The sequence below is a fragment of the Coenobita brevimanus genome, chromosome 88, assembly GCF_032717465.1.
Source record: "Coenobita brevimanus isolate Jiangsu-jjx chromosome 88, ASM3271746v2, whole genome shotgun sequence".
NCBI lineage: Eukaryota > Metazoa > Arthropoda > Malacostraca > Decapoda > Coenobitidae > Coenobita > Coenobita brevimanus.
In genome coordinates this window covers 5,661,060-5,678,417 of record NC_137041.1, presented here as the reverse complement: position 1 = coordinate 5,678,417, position 17,358 = coordinate 5,661,060, and the positions used below count along the sequence as shown (strand labels likewise).

The 17,358-nt window shown below is 42.5% G+C and overlaps 1 protein-coding gene across 1 annotated transcript in view; it reads right to left on the bottom strand.

The window, feature by feature from the left end:
* Positions 1 to 14,653, bottom strand: part of LOC145411193 (ras-related protein Rab-18-like) — a 35,984-nt gene extending 21,331 nt beyond the window's left edge. The window contains exons 1-2 of the mRNA XM_080281253.1: positions 14,529 to 14,653; positions 3,493 to 3,610 (exon numbers count right to left, since the gene is read on the bottom strand). Coding sequence (XP_080137379.1) covers positions 3,493 to 3,610; positions 14,529 to 14,599 — 189 coding nt within the window. The 5' untranslated portion in view covers positions 14,600 to 14,653. The remainder of the gene's footprint in view (positions 1 to 3,492; positions 3,611 to 14,528) is intronic.
* Positions 14,654 to 17,358: the final 2,705 nt, after the last annotated feature.

Genomic DNA, 17,358 nt, shown 5'->3' with positions numbered 1-17,358 from the left:
GTTGTTGTTGTTGCTTAACTCCAGTCTGTTTGGCTGAGGAAACCTGTAAACCACAGGTAAGAAACTGTTTCTGTGAGGCTGTCCTAACAGGTACTGTACAGTACAGCAAATGCACTGTGTAAGGACCTTGCACAACGCATTACCAGGGTCCTTCCCATGGCAAGGAATACAGTATGAGTTGGTCTGGCTCATGGGTGGACACAACAGCAGCTCCACCTAGGGTGTACAGCACCTCCAAGTGTAGGCTCTTCGTCAGTGCCACCACCATACAGTAGACAGTGCCTTTAGGAAACATATCTGAGGTCTAGTTGGGGTCACAGACAGTTTTTAGTTGGCAAGTTGGGATCTATCCTGGTGAGTTTTTTCCACTTTTTTATTCCTTTGAACCCCTTAAGTCTGCTTTATATAGTAGGCTATGTCTTAGGAAGCATATTAGCAGCAGAGCTGGGGTTACAGAGGGTCTTTAGCAGACAAACTGGTGTCAACCCAGAGGGTTGGTTATTGCACTAAGGGGTTAAAAGGCACCTGTGTACATGGAACATTAACAATTCATCCATGCACACAGATGGGGTTAGTGTAATGTATAAAGATTCTGACAGGCAAGCACTCCACTTTGAAAATACAGTTAGTACAGTATGTACTCATTTTACATTGTTTCATTATTAAGTTGCTGATAAATTAATAACTATTCCCTAAGTTGCTCATGATTCATTACAAGTTGCTCTGAAGATGGAAGAAACGATGTAGTGCTGCTACTTCTTCCTTCAAGTTTATCATTTTTTTTCTCTGTCTACCCTCCTCTCTTCCTACTTCTTCCATCTTTCATTACTTTTATTACTCTTTTTTCCTTTTCAAGTGGCTTTACATTGCATGACAAGTCTAATGGTTTCCTGTAAGCCAGAAAACCATTTACAATACTGGGTGGTAACCATATAATCAACCCATTTGTGTTTCCTTCGTGTAAACAAGTGAGTCGACAGAAGGTTGGTGCCCCTCCCAGTAAACACAGCTAACTCAAACAGCCACCCCTTACAGGATTATAGTGTCTGGCTATAAATAGACAGACAAAGTAAAAATTTTTTGTGCTTTCAAACCTTCAATAAATGTAATCAAACCTTTAATAAATGTAAGTAAAATCTAACTTAAGGCTGTTTTGCTTAAAGACATTTTGCCTGCACAGACTGTATACTCTAAGTGAGGATTAATATAATTATGCCAACACTTCTACAAACCACTCCCATGATCATGACACCAAATCTGACCCCCAACACTGAGACAACTTCGCTGGTGATTCGAGACATAAATGCAGCAATGAACCTACGTAGAGTATCGCATAAGTCAGAAGCAGACCACATGTGTTGACCCTTTCAGCCAGAGTATGTAATCTGTATTTTATTCAGGCTGCTACCAGAAAATTTTGTTATGTTTTGGAGAATACCCTTACAGTAAAATGATCATCTAAGCCTACTTTTTTTTTTTTTTTTAACAGAACAGAGGAAGGCAAAACAAATTAATAAAAAAAAAAAATAATCCATATATAATATTACTGGCACCTTCCATTCATAAAATATCTGTAACAGTTGGACCTGAACAGCTGTACGTTGAAGTTTGGGGGGAAACAACTCTGGGGAAGCGAGTTCTAGAGAGATGCAGTTCAGGGAATAAAAGAATTCTGATAGGCAGAAGTTCTGCAACATGGCTGGGTGATATTCTGGTCAAGAGCGCTCCAGATACCCGTGTAGCACAAGGGAAGGCATGGAGAGGTGGCACAATGGACGCAACTTCGTCTGAGCATTTACCATAAATATATTTGTAAAATAATGCAAGGGAGGCAACATTCCTTCTTACTTGTAGGGGAGGTAGTTTATTTATAATAGCATGATTATTAATAATTCCAACAGCTTTGTTCTGAATTTTGTCTAGTTGTTTTAATGCAACCTTTCCACACCCATTCCACAAGAATGAGCAATATTCAAGCTGAGAGCACACGACTCTTATAAATTATGGCTAACTGTTCGTCAGTTAAGACGTTACGGACTCTGTACAACAACCCAAGTTTCTTTGAGGTGGTTTTAGCAAGTGATCTGACGTGAGAGGTCCCACTGAGGGCATTGTTATGTAAGACACCGAGAATTGCAATATTTTTGAAGATGGGAATATTAGAGGCATTGAAGGTAATATACGAATATGGCAATATCCGTCTATTAGTAAACTGTATATATTTGGTTTTACTAGCATTAAATGAGACAAGGTTGTTTTGTCCCCATTCACTGATCGTAGATAAGTCTTGATTTATGGAGATGGCTGTACTGAGTTGAGAGTTAGAGATACAGTAAGACCTCACTATAACGGACTAATTGGGGCCCAAACCATTCCGAAAAATGCAAAATTCCGATAAAAGCGACAGCCGGAGTTCCCCCTGCTAATCTAGACTTTTTCCGAAATATCAGACATTAGTCCGGATTGCATGAAAGGTTTTTAAACTGTTTTGCCTACCACTGCAGTACTGTGCTGTGTTATAACTTCACTACATTAATCAAATGGTATAATAATACTGTACTGTTCACTGATAAACATGTTTTTTATTTACCTTATTGTGGTGAACATAGCTGAAGTGGTCAGGCAGTTCGGACTGCTTCTGGCTTTATCGGACTTTTTCCGATATATAGGAATTTAGTGTGATAACTTCAAGAGTCCGATAAAAGTGAATTCCGAACTATTGAAGTCCGTTATATCGAGGTTTTACTGTATTAGGCTTTGTAAATGGGTGTCTCAGTGTGAATGAACTGTGAAGTGTTGAGCCATCTGCATATGAATGGATGGGATTGTGGGTGACAGATAAGAGATAATTAACATGCATATAAAATGCTCGCCGCACCCAGCAAGCCCTCTGGTGGGCTGCCAGGTTGCCCTGGCAGACAGCTGGGTGGCCCACCAGGAGATGCCCCTGGCAAAAGCCATCCCCACTGACCGGGCTAATGTATGGCCCGGCTCCCTCTATAGGAGGGAGATATCTTTCAACAACAACAACCACCACCTCTCCAGTTTGAAAAGCCTCTCCAAAGCGGAATAAAACTATTTGGATGTAGAAAGCCCAAACTAGATATAATGTCCACAGGCTAAGAGCACTAGGGAAACAAGCTCAGGTGCACTGTCTACTCAAAAGGATTCTCAAAGGACCTCACTCATTATATTAATACAAGGAAAGGCCAGCTATTAACAACAGCATCAGTAAGTCACCTTTGGAATGATTTTAGTTCTCTGCCACAGTGGTATGGCATATTTTCCAGCTTAGATCTCGTTAATCTGGCTTTTCCTTGACCAAAAATTGTACAGTATACGTAATATATGCAGCACCTGCCTCAACAGAACTGGATGCAAGAAGAACATCTCTTGACCAAAAATTTGCCATCAATTTATGGTCCCTATATAGCTACACCAGCCAGGTTTAAACCTGTACTATGTTTACCAGTTTGAAGAAAAGAAACTCACCCAAATGGCTAATTTTGCAGTGTTTCCACCAACAGTGACAGTCTTCACCTTAAAGTCCACCCCAATGGTTGCACTCTGTTCTGGGTCAAAGGTGTCATCTGTGAACCGCAGCAACAAGCTGAAAATTTTTATTCTCATGTTAAGTATGACAACAATGCAGAAAGCATCCCTTGTATGTAAGACACTTTAACTGGGCATCTAGACTTGGCTAAGAAATAATAAACCATGTAATACTGGAATCAAATTGTATCATGTAACAGGATTCACATGTTAATGAAAATTGTAAATAACATAAGGGTAGTGATCAGACAAGAGAAACCAGTTATCCCATATTATGTCAGTTCCAATACATCTGCACTGAGTTAGTACACTAAACAACAAAGTATAGGCATACCCCGGTTTAATGATATAATTAGTTAGGTAAAACCCCATTGTTAGGCAGGGTATCGTATATCGGGGCACTTTTAATATGTAAAGTAATGTGGAGTGTTTACCAGCCTTAAGTTTCCTCATAAACCAAGCCCAAAACCCACCCAAATGAGGCCCAAAACAAGTTTAAAGCCAATCTAAATGGCATAACAGCTGTCAAGGAAGCTAACCTATGCCTGACACCTGTAAACAACTCATTAAAACCAACAAATAAAATCTGAAAATCGTCAAATGTAAGTCAGGAAAAAACTGAGCTTACTAAACTGTACCCCAAAATGATAATGTTCACCCCACCTATGGCTAAAACACATTGATCCAAGTCTAAAAACAGTTTATAAATCAACCTGAACACATAATTTTAGTCTAAGATATTATTAAAATTGGTAGAAAAAAATAAAAATCAATCGTTAAACTGGGGTTTGGCCATCGTTAGGCGGGGTATGGTGGTATTTCTACCCCCATTGTTAAGGCAGGGTATTGCATCTAGGGGTATCGTATATCGAGGTATCACTGTAATGCATCATCCCACAAAGCTACAGAAAAAAATTGGCAAAAGAATGTCTTCTAGCTTTTCCTACAAGTCTCCTATGCTCCTCATGTGGCAACACAGGAATGGATGATGGATGGATGGATGGACTCATACCTTTCAGAACAATGACACTGAATGCAATGATTTTACCCAGTTACTACCTGGCAAACTGAAGAAAGTGCACAAGTACCAGTAGTAAAGAGGTTAATAAATGCTACATCTACCCTTTCCTGTTCAGTCTCCCCAAAACTGAATAAAACTGCAAGGAGACACAAACAAAGAAATGTAAAGCACACCCTTGTTATCCTATCGATACACAGATAAAACAATGTGAAATAACACTGAATGCAATTATTTTACCCCGGTTACTACCTGGCAATCTGAAGAAAGTGCACAAGTACCAGTAGTGAAGAGGTTAATAAAGACTACATCTACCCTTTCCAGTTCAAACAGTCTCCCCTAAACTGAATAATATTGCAAGGAGACACAAACAATGAAGAAAGTGCACAAGTACCAGTAGTGAAGAGGTTAATAATGACTACACCTATCCTTTCCAGTTCAAACAGTCTTCCCTAAACTGAATAAAATTGCAAGGAGACACAAACAATGAAATTTAAAGCACACCCTTGTTATCTTATCGATACATGGCTAAAACAATGTGAAATGAGTTAGGACCATTTCCTAGTGCTGTAAATCAGAATGCAAAATCTGATTAATATCAGTAACTATCGGTACTGGAAGGGTAAAATTATCCAGTAATCAGAACTGTATCAGAGCTGGCTAGGCAATAATGAAAAAAGGATAAATGTTTGCTATACTCAATGACCCTGGACTCTTATGAGTTTTCTAGCACTTATTTCTCCACTTTTTTGGGCTCTAATTAAGGCTGGGATGATATCATATAAATTGAAAAAAGCTGTATCTCACATACCATTCATTGTCTTAAATGGTAAAATATTTGAGCTAAAACAAACTGTATTAAAATATACACACCATAGTAATATCCTTGTGGTAAGTATGTAACTCAGCACAAAAACACTACCTAAGTAATCTTCTGTCAAGGTGCTGCACCATTCATGGAGGAACCTGCGAGTCAGGTAATAAATGCATGTTTTAATCCTCCCAGTAATCCAATCCAATTTCCATAACATAATCCCATCCAGATAACAGGGATGTGCTGTAAAAGGATATCATCGTAGATTACCTATCTATTGCCAGACGCCTTAATCCCATACGGGGTGGCCACAAACAAATCGTCTCCACATCGTCCTGTCCCCCGCCATTTCACTGCCCTCCTCCCTCACTCATATACCTCTCCACTCCATCCCTCCATCCCATCCTTGGCCTCTCCCTCCCTCTCTCCCGCACCACCTCACTCACATACACTCTCTTCGTCAGTTTCTCACTCTCCATCCTCTCCACATGGCCAAACCACCTCAATGTTTTTCTATTACTTCCTATCACACCCACATCCACACCACAATGCTCCTTCACATCCTCATTTGTCAGTCTGTCTCTCCATGTGACTCACAGGCTCTTCTCAAATAGCTCATTTCCACTGTTCTCACTCTTGACGTGTGTCCCTCCAACAACGTCCAAGCTTCACTTCCATACGTTAGAGTTGGTATCACAATACTGTCATGTAGTAACTTCTTCACCTCCATGCTCATTTCCCTGTTTCTTATCACTGCTTTCTAGGAACCAGCAACCTTTCTTCCTGACTGTACCCTTTCAAGCACTTCACCCTCCAAACTTCCATCCTTACTCATCACACTACAGAAGTACTTAAATGTACCAGTACTCACATTTTCCATTTCCTCATCATCATTGTAGTGATGAGGTTAATTCTATCACTATTTTTTTTTTTTTAACTTTATTTCTCCAATCTCTCTCACTGGAGAAAGGTTCAAGTCAGCAGTGGACCATTATTTACCATATTTGAGGCCCTGCATATTAGAGTGGTCACTCATGTCACCCAGCCAAAGCTTTTTTTTTTTTTTTCCTAGTTGCTATTTTAGAACTTCCTCTATCATAATACATACTTTCACTTTTGTTTGGAAGCAAAAATTAATGTTTTTGGTCAATAAACTGCCCTTATTAAATTGCTGAATAAATATTCTGTTGGTTTAGTCTTGCTACATATCATTTATTGTATCATTTATAAAGGCTGCATCACGCTTGCATGCATCGGTCTTGGCACCTAATGGCAGATCTCCACACTGCTCAATCTCTGGCAGCCTCCCTATTCAGTCCCTCTTCCCTGAGGTCACCTCATCATCCTAAGTCTTTTTTCAGTCTGCCTCTAGCAAACCCTTGATGTTCACACTTCTCGCTCTCCGCACCCAATGGCCATCCTCCATCCTCTCAATGTGTCCAAACCATCTCAATCTATCCCTCCCCATCACAAAACCAATACATTCCAGTCCCATTCTTCCCCTCAACTCTTCAATCACAAACCTAGCCCCCCTAGGCGTCGAATTCAAAGATGCATCACATATTCATTGTCATTTCTGTACGTTTGAGCCTATGAATATCCTCATCCTTCACTGCTCAGGTCTCACTACCATACAGCATTACACTCCTAGCACATGCTGCATACAAAGATCCCTTACCACAGACAGCGAGCTCTCTAACTGCTAGAAGAGGTAACAGCTCCCTGAACTTCCTCCACCCACTCCTTATCCTACCCACAGAGCAAGTCCCAGACCCACCTCCAGCACATACCATGTCTCCTATTAACAAAGCTCCTCCACACACTTGAGGCTCTCCAGCAAGATCAATCCTTTCATGCCTGACAATCTCTACATGCTCTCATCAACACACCACACACACATGAAACTGGCATTATTTCACAGTCTAGCTCTAATACCACTACATCTCTTATGCACCCACTTATTACAAACACTAAACAAGATGGAGTTACTTCCCACACCCCTCTAGCAAACTGTAGATGACCACACTTCTGTTTCAACTGTAGGCTACTGCCACCAACCCTAGATATCATCACTTTTGTTTTATTTGCATTTGCTCTCAAACCTTTTTGTCCCATTCCATTTCTCCATTTCCTATATCTTTCCTCTGCCTCCCTTTCATTCTCTGCAATCAACACCAAGTCATCAGCATACAACATCTCCCATAGGTGTCCATTTCTGAAGCACCATGACAAACAACATGGGGCTCCAGACTGACCCCTGATGCATGCCAACATTCATGGAAAACTCATCACTCAAATTTCCATTCACTATCACCCTGGAGTGAGCATCCACATACATAGCCAAAACCACTCTAACCAGCCACTCCTCAATCCCAAGCCTTATCATTGCTCACCTCACCTCCTCCCTAGGGATTCTGTCACAGGCCCTCTCCAATTGCTAAATCAACAAAAATGAAGTACAGCACCCTCTTCTTTCCTATACATTTTTCCTGAGGCTGCTGGACAAAGAATATTGCATCAGTGGTCCCTTTGCCTGGCATAAACCCAAATTGTCTCTCATCAATATTCCTCTTTCCCTTATACCTTCTAGGACTCTCTCCATTACCTTCATTATCTGGGGCAAAAGTTTTATGCCTCAAGATGGTACTTATCTTAGAGAGGACTTTTTATAGTCAAGGTGTCAATGAAAGCCACATCTAACCCCTTCAGCTAAACAGCTTATCTAAAGGAAAATAAAATCACCTACAGGCAGCATAAATGAAATCATGAATGTCACTGGACTGAACAGATTAATCACCCTGAAATTTCATTCGTTTGTTCGTTTTTGAAGGCTCCAACGTGTTTGCATGCACTGGCCTTGGTCACCTAATGGAGGCTCCCCATGCCTCGATCTACGGCAACTTCCCTATTCAGTCCCTTACCCCTGAGGTCACATTCAATGACCTTGTCTCAGGTCTTTTTCGGTCCACCTCTTGCAACTCTACCCCAAACATAAACACTTCTCAACTTCTGGACCCAATTATCATCCCCCATCCTCTCCAAGTGCCCAGACCATCTCATACTACCTCTCATCACAACACGAATACACTCCAGTCCCATCCTACCCCTCCATAGTAAACCTTGCCCCTTCAGGCCCCACACTCAGGAACACACCGCACATCCACCTAATCATTGTCATTTCTGTACATGTGAGCCTAAAAATATCCTCTTCCTTTACTGTCCATGTCTCACTAACATACAGCATTGCACTCCAAACACATGCTGAATACAAAGATCCTTTAGCACAGAGGGACGGCCCTCTCACTATCAAGAGAAACAGCAAAGCTCCCTGAACTTCCTCCAACCACCCCTCACTCTAGCCAATGAGCTAGCTCCAACCCCTCCTCCAGCAAATAACATGTCTCCCAAATATCAAAACTCTTCTACACACTCAAGAGACTCACCAGCAAGTTCAATCCTTTCACGCCTGACAATCGCCACCTGCTCTCCCCAACACACCCACACACATGAAATCAGCATTATCTCGCAGTCTGCCTCTAATACCACTACATCTCTTATGCATCCACTTATCACAGACACTGCACAGGATAGAACTACTTCCTATGCCCTTGTGGCATTTCGCACATGGCTACTCTCCCTCTTCTTTGACAGTACCGCCAATAACCCTGGGGGTAGGGGGGTTTTTCAAGAATACTCCCCCAGTATCCCTGCTTGTCGTAAAAGGCGACTAAAAGGGTTGGCGGAGGGTTAGTGCCCCTCCCCGGAAAACAACTAACTAAAAAAACAAACAAGAAGCCTCGGACAAGGGCTGACCAAACGATGACGACCCAGGACCGGACAAAGGACTTGGTAATGGCTACATGGAATGTAAGAGGAGCGAATGATGAGGTGAAAGAGAGAGAGATTGTCCAGGTGCTTGAGGGTGCGAAAGTGGATGTATGTGGAATAACTGAAATAAAATGGAGAGGAGAAAGTGTGAGAGAATGGGATTATGGATGGGGTATATGTGCAGGAGTAGGTGAGAATAAGAGGGCAAAGGAAGGAGTATGTATAGTTGTGAGTAAAAGATGGAAGAAAAGCATAAGACAGTATGGATCAGTTGGGTCAAGGATTGTGTGGGTAAAGTTGAAAGTTGGAATACAAATGTGGGCGATTGTGTGTGTGTATGCGCCAACGCAAGATCGTGCTAGCAGAGTGAGAGAAGAGTTCTGGACAAATGTGGAAGTGTGCATGGAAAAGTTTGGAAGGAATGAGAAAGTGTTTTTGATCGGTGATATGAATGGTAAAGTAGGGAATGTGAAGGTGGATGAAGTAGTTGGTGAGTGGGGTGTGCCTGCGGCGATAGATGAGAATGGGAGTGCGTTAGTGGACATTTGTGCTGGGAGGGGGTTGGTGATAGCCAATACCTTCTTCAGGCATAAAATGATCCACAGGTAAACATGGCGAGTGATGAGAAGGGTGGGTGGTGAACTGAATGAAAGGAAGGCAGTGACTGACTAAGTGTGTGGATGAAAGGATGCGAAGATGTGTAATGGATGCAAGAGCTTATAGAGGCTGGGGGAGTGGACTTTCTGACCACTAGTTGGTGGTGGCCAGAATTAGGATACAAGTAAGATGGAGGAATAGAAGAAGGGAAAGACGAGAGGAAGGGGTAGTTGCAAGGAGAGTGGAAAGGTTACAAGAGGATGAGAAAAAGGCAGAGTATAAGAGAGAAGTGGAGGAACGATTGGGCAAATATGAATTGAAGCAGATGGGGGACGTGGAAGGTATGTGCAGGATATTTACAGAAGAAATATGTGCAGCATGTGATGTGGTGTGTGGGATGAACAGAAGACGGAGGGGGGTGCAAAGAACAGCGTGGTGGACTGAAGAGGTGAGACAGGTTGTGGCACAAAAGAAGAAAGCATACAATGGATGGATGAGAAATAGGGGCGTGGAAGAAGTTGAGAGGCAGAAGAGAGAGTTATATGTAGAAAGAAAGAGAGAGATGAAAGGGTTAGTAAGAGAGAGTAAGAAGAGAGTGGATGAGGAATTTAGAAGGAATCTGAGTGTAAAGTGGAGGGACTGTAAGAAGATGTTCTGGAAAGAGGTGAAGAGAGTAAGACAGGGTGGAAGTGAGGTTAGCAGGGGAGTGAAAGATAAAAATGGTAGATTACTAGTGGAGAAGGGAGAAAAAGTGAGCAGATGGAGAGAACACACTAAGGAATTGTTGAACATACAGGATGGAAGTAACGCGAATATAAGTGGCTGGGGAATGGCTGGGAGAAGGAGGGAGGTGAGAAGACAGGAAGAAATCAGTAGGATAGAAGTTGTGGAAGCAATGAAGAAAGTTAAATTGGGGAAAGCCCCAGGAATTGATGGAGTGTGTGGTGAAATGCTGAAGCATGGGGGAGAGATAGTAGTAGAATGGATGTGGAAGATGTGCAGATTGGCCTGGGAGGAAGGTAGAGTCCCGGAGGATTGGAAGTCAGGTATAATTATTCCCTTGTACAAAGGAAAAGGGGAAAAAGAAGTGTGTGGTAATCATAGGGGCATTTGTCTTCTTAGTATAATAGGAAAAGTGTATGGTAGGATACTTATTGACAGAGTTAGAGAAAGAACAGAGAAATTAGTTGGAGAAGAACAGGGAGGCTTTAGGAAGGGAAGAGGTTGTGTAGATCAGATATTCATTCTTAGATCTTTAGTGGAAAAGTTTCTAGAGAAGGGAAAGAAGTTGTATGCGGCTTTCATGGATTTGGAGAAAGCATATGACAGGGTGGATAGACAAGGATTGTGGAAAGTATTAAGAATATATGGAGTAGATGGAAAGTTGTTGAATGCTGTGAAGAGTATGTATGATGGTGCTAAGGCTGCAGTGTGTGTGGATGGTGAAGTAAGTGAATTTTTCTCTTCGGAAGTTGGGTTGAAACAGGGATGTGTCATGTCTCCATGGTTGTTCAATCTGTTCATGGATGGGGTAATAAAAGAGGTACAAGGTAGGGTAGTGCATGTTGGAGTGACCCTGGTGAGAGAGGATAGTGTTTGGAAACTCCCTGTACTGTTGTTTGCAGATGATACTGTGTTGTTGAGTGAAGACAAAGGGGAGCTGCAAGGCTTGGTGGATGAGTTTGGGAGAGTGTGCAAGAAACGGAATCTAAAGGTGAATGTAGGGAAGAGTAAAGTGATGGTCTTTGAGAGAGGTGAAGTCAGTGAATGTACAGTGAGGTTGGATGGTGGGGAAATGGAAAATGTGAGTACGTTTAAGTATTTGGGTAGTGTGATGAGTAAGGATGGAAGTTTGGAGGATGATGTGCTTGAAAGGGTACGACAAGGAAGAAAGGTTGCTGGTTCCTTGAAAGCAGTGATAAGAAACAGAGAAGTGAGCATCGAAGTGAAAAAGTTACTGCATGACAGTATTGTGATACTAACTCTAACAACTGGAAGTGAAGCTTGCACATTGTTGGAAGAACACAAGCCAAGAGTGAGAGCAGTGGAAATGAGTTATGAGGAGCCTGTGGAGTCACATGGAGAGACAGGCTGACATGAGGATATAAGGGAGCATTGTGGTGTAGATGTGGATGTGATAGGAAGCGTCAGGAGGAACACACTGAGGTGGTTTGGCCATGTGGAGGGGATGGAGGGTGAAAGACTGATGAGGAGAGTGTATGTGAGTGAGGTGGAGGGGGGGGGGAGAGGGAGGGGAGAGGCTGAGGATGAGATGGAGGGATGGGGTGGAGAGGTATATGAGAGAGGGGGGTGTGAGTTTGGATCAGGGCAGTGAAATGGCGGGGGACCGGGCGACGTGGAGGCGATTTGTTTTTGGCCACCTCGTACAGGATTGAGGAATTTGGCAACAGATAGATAGATAGATAGTTCCCTAACTTTATTTGCTAAAACTGACTCAGGCATTTCGGAAAAAAAATAATGCAAAAATCACTCAAATCACATAAAAAACCACCAGAAAAATATTCTGCATAACCAGTTAACATAACCAAACAGCCCAAACCTAACGTAACCAAACCTAACCTAACCGACAGGAAACGAAGGCAAAAATCACCGAAATCGCATAAAAAACCACCAGAAAACTATGCTGCAAAGCCAGTTAATCTAACCAAACAGACCACCACCACAGTATACAAACAACACATACGTTCAGTGATGAATTATGCAAGCCCTGCCTGGGCTTCTAACCACACCAAAACACTACATACTATACAGAACAAGGCCCTAAAAATAATCACAGGCTGCACAGCTACTACACCCACAGACCACCTACATCAAGAAACCAAAGTCCTCAAAGTCAAGGATCACCTAGACATACCCAGTTTCTTGCTGCAGCCTCCACAAACCCACAACATCCACTATATTACATGGCAGCACATCCACCCACACCAAGGAACATCAAAACAACACCCAGCACATGATACCATACACAAATACTGTCATCTCTCCCCCCTCAGACCAGCTTCCAGAAGCATATCCACACTCAGATCACTCGCCGCTCCATTCAGTCACTTAAAGACAACACACAGCTGCATGCACGGCCTCCTGACATCCACCCTTCTGAATCCTATCTCCCTCGTGAGGACAGGGTCCACCTGGCCAGGCTGAGATGTGGGCACCATCCAGCCCTCTTAAGCTACCAAAAGAGGCTGGATGACTCCGTTGCTGATGCCTGTCCAGGATGCAACACAGCACCCCATACTATTAAGCACATTATGGAAGACTGCATTGCACACCATCACCTATGCCAACAACACAACATACACTCTTTGAGAGCTCTGTGGGAAAGCATAGTCTCGGCCATGGCCTTCCTAAGGGACTCGGGGCTGTTCGGCCAGACTGCCTAGGGAACAACTACTACTACTACCAAACAGACCTAACCTAACCTAACCTAACCCAGCCTAACCAAACGTAACCAAACCTAACCTAACATAACCTGCTGCAGCAGAATGCTTACCTTAGAAATACATTGGTCCAGGTTGTGCAGCATATTTTTCTGGTTGTTTTTAATGAGTTGTGAGTGTGCTCCCTACGTGTCAACAAGTGGGTTGGTGGAGGGTTAGTGCCCCTCCCCATAAAACAACTAACTCGGTTCAAATGGCCACCCCTTGCGGGATTGTGGCGTCTGGCAATAAATAGATAGATAGATAGAGTGATTTTTACCTTCATTTTTGTCGGAAATGCTTTTTTTGTCTCTTTTCCAATCATGACTTTGACTGGATGAAAAGCTGAAATGAAACATTTTTGACAGAAAACAAAGGCAAAAATCACTCAAATCGCATCCAAAACCACTGAGTGGAAACATTTAATAACTCATAAGTAGTCAGTATCACACCTGGAGCACAGATCACGTCTTACTTCTTCTGAAGCCATAGCGAGAAGGGTCTGAATTTCCCACCCAGGAGGAATCCAAGACCGCTCTTCAAAATAACTGGTAGAATACCATCATGAGACCTAAAATATGCCTATGAGTGGGTGAAACAGACCTAGCAGACGCATGCACAGTTGAAGGAAGGCGAAACACATGTACGAATGCACACATTTTTTACATGGACTGGCCGAGTGAAGATCCAAGGTAAGTTTTTGGGGGAATTTAAATCAAATTCATTACCGTATCTCCGTAAATACTGATTTCCAAATGGGGTTATGGGGGTTCATTAGCATTCTTAGGTAATATACTATACATTTATGGTGGTAATATTACTAAGCTGCATGTTTGCAACTTGTAAAATACGGTACCGAACTTCTCCATACTGGGGCCCCTATCGATCAAAATACTCCTTTTGTAAACATCTAACCATCTGTGACCCAACATGCCCAAAAATCCAAAGGCACACTTTTTACAATACAGACTAAGGTAATTACTTATAACAGCCTTTCAGTAAAATCCTATTACTGACATAAACATAGCCACATTTATAACTGTTTTCGTAAATCGTACTATAAGAAAACGACCATGTTTAACAAAAACAAACTTGAACCGCTCTGTATAAGTCTGCCACTTTTAACAGAACGCAAGCCAAGCCTTTAATCGTACAGCATACAGAACCTTAAACGATATATGTGGATAAATAACTACACAGTGACGTAAGATGTGTCCTCGGGGTTACTTCAACTTTAAAGTTAGAAAATTTCTGCAAGTGTCACGCTATCACTGCTTACCTTGATTTTCCTACACCACTCTCTCCAATTAATAGGATCTTTAATGTGGTGAGTATTTGGTTTTCTGCCATTTTCCCAAACAACAACCCAGCTGACAAGACAACAATATACGTCGCTACTGCAGCTGATTCTGTCAACAAAGGTGAAGAGGTGCTGAATATAATTTTTTTTATATCTGTAAGTCAATATGGGTTTTATTACAGCTTTGTCATATCAACGTTTTATATCGTGATACGTGAGAAGAAAATATTAATAAGTTTTATTTCGCGTCAGATACATCAGTCTGTTCAAGAGACAAGTGAGAGAGAAACCAACATGGCGAACATTGTTGCTGCAAAAACAACAAAGCCAACAGACATTTATGGCCACTGCAATGAGGAGGTAACAAGCTCTGGTAAGAATGGTGACGGAGTTTGTTGTGACTTGTAAATTTTGGGTTCACGCAAAATGTGAGGAATTGAGCAAGGAAGATTATGACGCACTCATCAAGTGTGGCCCCCGTGTCAAGTTTTACTGACACAGTTTATTGATACCCTAGCTCTCCCTAAGGGACCAGGTCAACAGCAACACTGAAAGAATAAATGAACTGGAGGAAAAGATGGCTAAACAAGAGGAAAAAGTGGTTAAACAAGGCACGGTGGTGGGGCCTGATGAGAAAAAAGCAGCCACCATGATAGAGGACTGTGAAGCCAAGATAAGGGATGACATGAAAAGACAGGTGAGTGCAGCAGTTGAAGATGAAAGGGACAGAGTTTATAGGGCCAAGAATGTAATAGTGACTGTTGTTGTGGAGCCAGACACTGATGATATGCAGGTGGGCAGGGACTATGATGTAGCAGCAGTGGCAGATCTTTTCACAACAAAACTGAAGATGGAGGCCATAGATTTCACTATTGTGGAAACAACTAGGCTGTACCCTGGACGTAACATGCGAGAGGGTATGGAACAGAGACCGAGACTACTGAAGGTGCGGCTGCAGACGGAGGACATGACTACCAGGATACTGTGGGCTATTGCTAACCTGGAGGACAGGGATAAGCATGAAATTAGAATCTTCAAAGATAGGTCCAAAAAGGAAAGGAGTACCAGGAAGGAACTGCAGGCACAGGCGAAGGAAAATAATGAGAAAGAAGGGGATTCCAAGACACACAGGTGGATAGTGAACTATGGGAAAGGTACAGTAACCGGAGTAGCTGTGGGTAAGGATGGACGAGTGGAACGAAGGCCACTTCATTTCAGGTCCTACAGGGCCCACCAAAACTAGCATTGCATGTACAGAAGATTCCCCACCCAGGAAGCACTCGCCTCAAAGCTTCAGATTTGGATGGACTGGGGAACAAGACAGCTGAACTGGGCAGCCTAATCCAGTGGGAACAACCTGACTTTGTGTTTGTGACGGAGACAAAAACAAACGAAGAAATGCTAAACATGAACCTTTTTGATACCAACATGTATGTGGTCACCAGAAAGGACAGACAGGATCAGAAGGCACCAGGTGGAGGAGTGACAATTCTGACGCACAGGAACTTAGTAACGGATGGTGACTCATTCAGCTTTCTTATGCAACATGAAGCAGAGGAGACAGTGTGGTGTGAAGTGAAGTGCAGAGGAGGAAAAGACATCGTCCTTGGAGTAATTTATAGGGCACCCACATCAACAACACTGAATAATGATAATACTGTATATGCGATATCATAAGTGCGAGTGATGAGTATAGCAGGGATAAACAAATTTTGGTGTGTGGGGATTTTAACTTTGGAAATACAGTATGGGAAGAAAGTAGAGTGCAGGAGGGCACCCAGGGCTTTAAACAGGCCAATAATCTTCTGGAAGTAGTGAGAGATGTGTTCTGGATGCAACACGTTGATGAATGGACTCATATGAGGGATATGGAAAATCCATCCCGGTTGGACCTTGTATTCACAAAAAGCGAGGGTGAAGTGGAGGACCTTGAATATGTTGCCCCTTTTGGGGCTCAGCAAACATGCAGTACTAATATTTACCTTCATTGCTGACACAGCAGCACAACATCAAGACCAAACACGGAAGTTAAACTACCATAAAGCAGATATTGAAAAAATGAAATTTCTCTTTGAGAAAATAAAGTAGAGTGAACTGCTCAGTGGTAGAACAACACAGAACAAATGGGACATCTTTAAGGAGGAACACAACAGAGTAGTTGAAGAATGCACACCCACTTATAAACCCAAACAAACATCCAGGAGGCCTAAATGGATGACTGACAGGGTATTAACTGCACTGGACAAAAAGGAAGCAGCCTGGAAAAGGTACACAGCAAGAACAACAGCTATGAGAAGACAGTTTTACAACATAGAGAGGGATAAAGCAACAAGAGAAGTGCAGAATGCAAAAAATCAACTTTGAAAAGAAAGTTGCAAATGACGCGAAGGCAAACCCCAAGCACTTTTGGGCGTACGTGAGATCAAAGACCAGTGTGAAGGAGAGGGTAGCGAGCTTGCTGAAGGGGGACAGGAGACTGACGCAGAGTGATGAAGAGACAGCCCAAACAATGAATGAAGCATTTAATGGTATGTTTATCGTGGAAGATGCGTCCATGCCAGTACCAGAACCAGACACTGTTTACCAGGGACAAGAACTGAACATTATCCATATTACTGCTGCAATGGTTAAAAAGAAGCTGGAAACCCTGAATGCCAATAAAGCACCAGGACCGGATGGCATTTCACCACACATCTTGAAGGTGTATGCTGGACTGCTAAGTGAGCCACTAGCAGACATATTTTATTTATCCATGGCCACAGGAGAGGTACCTATGACTGGAGAAGGGCTAACATCACACCGATACACA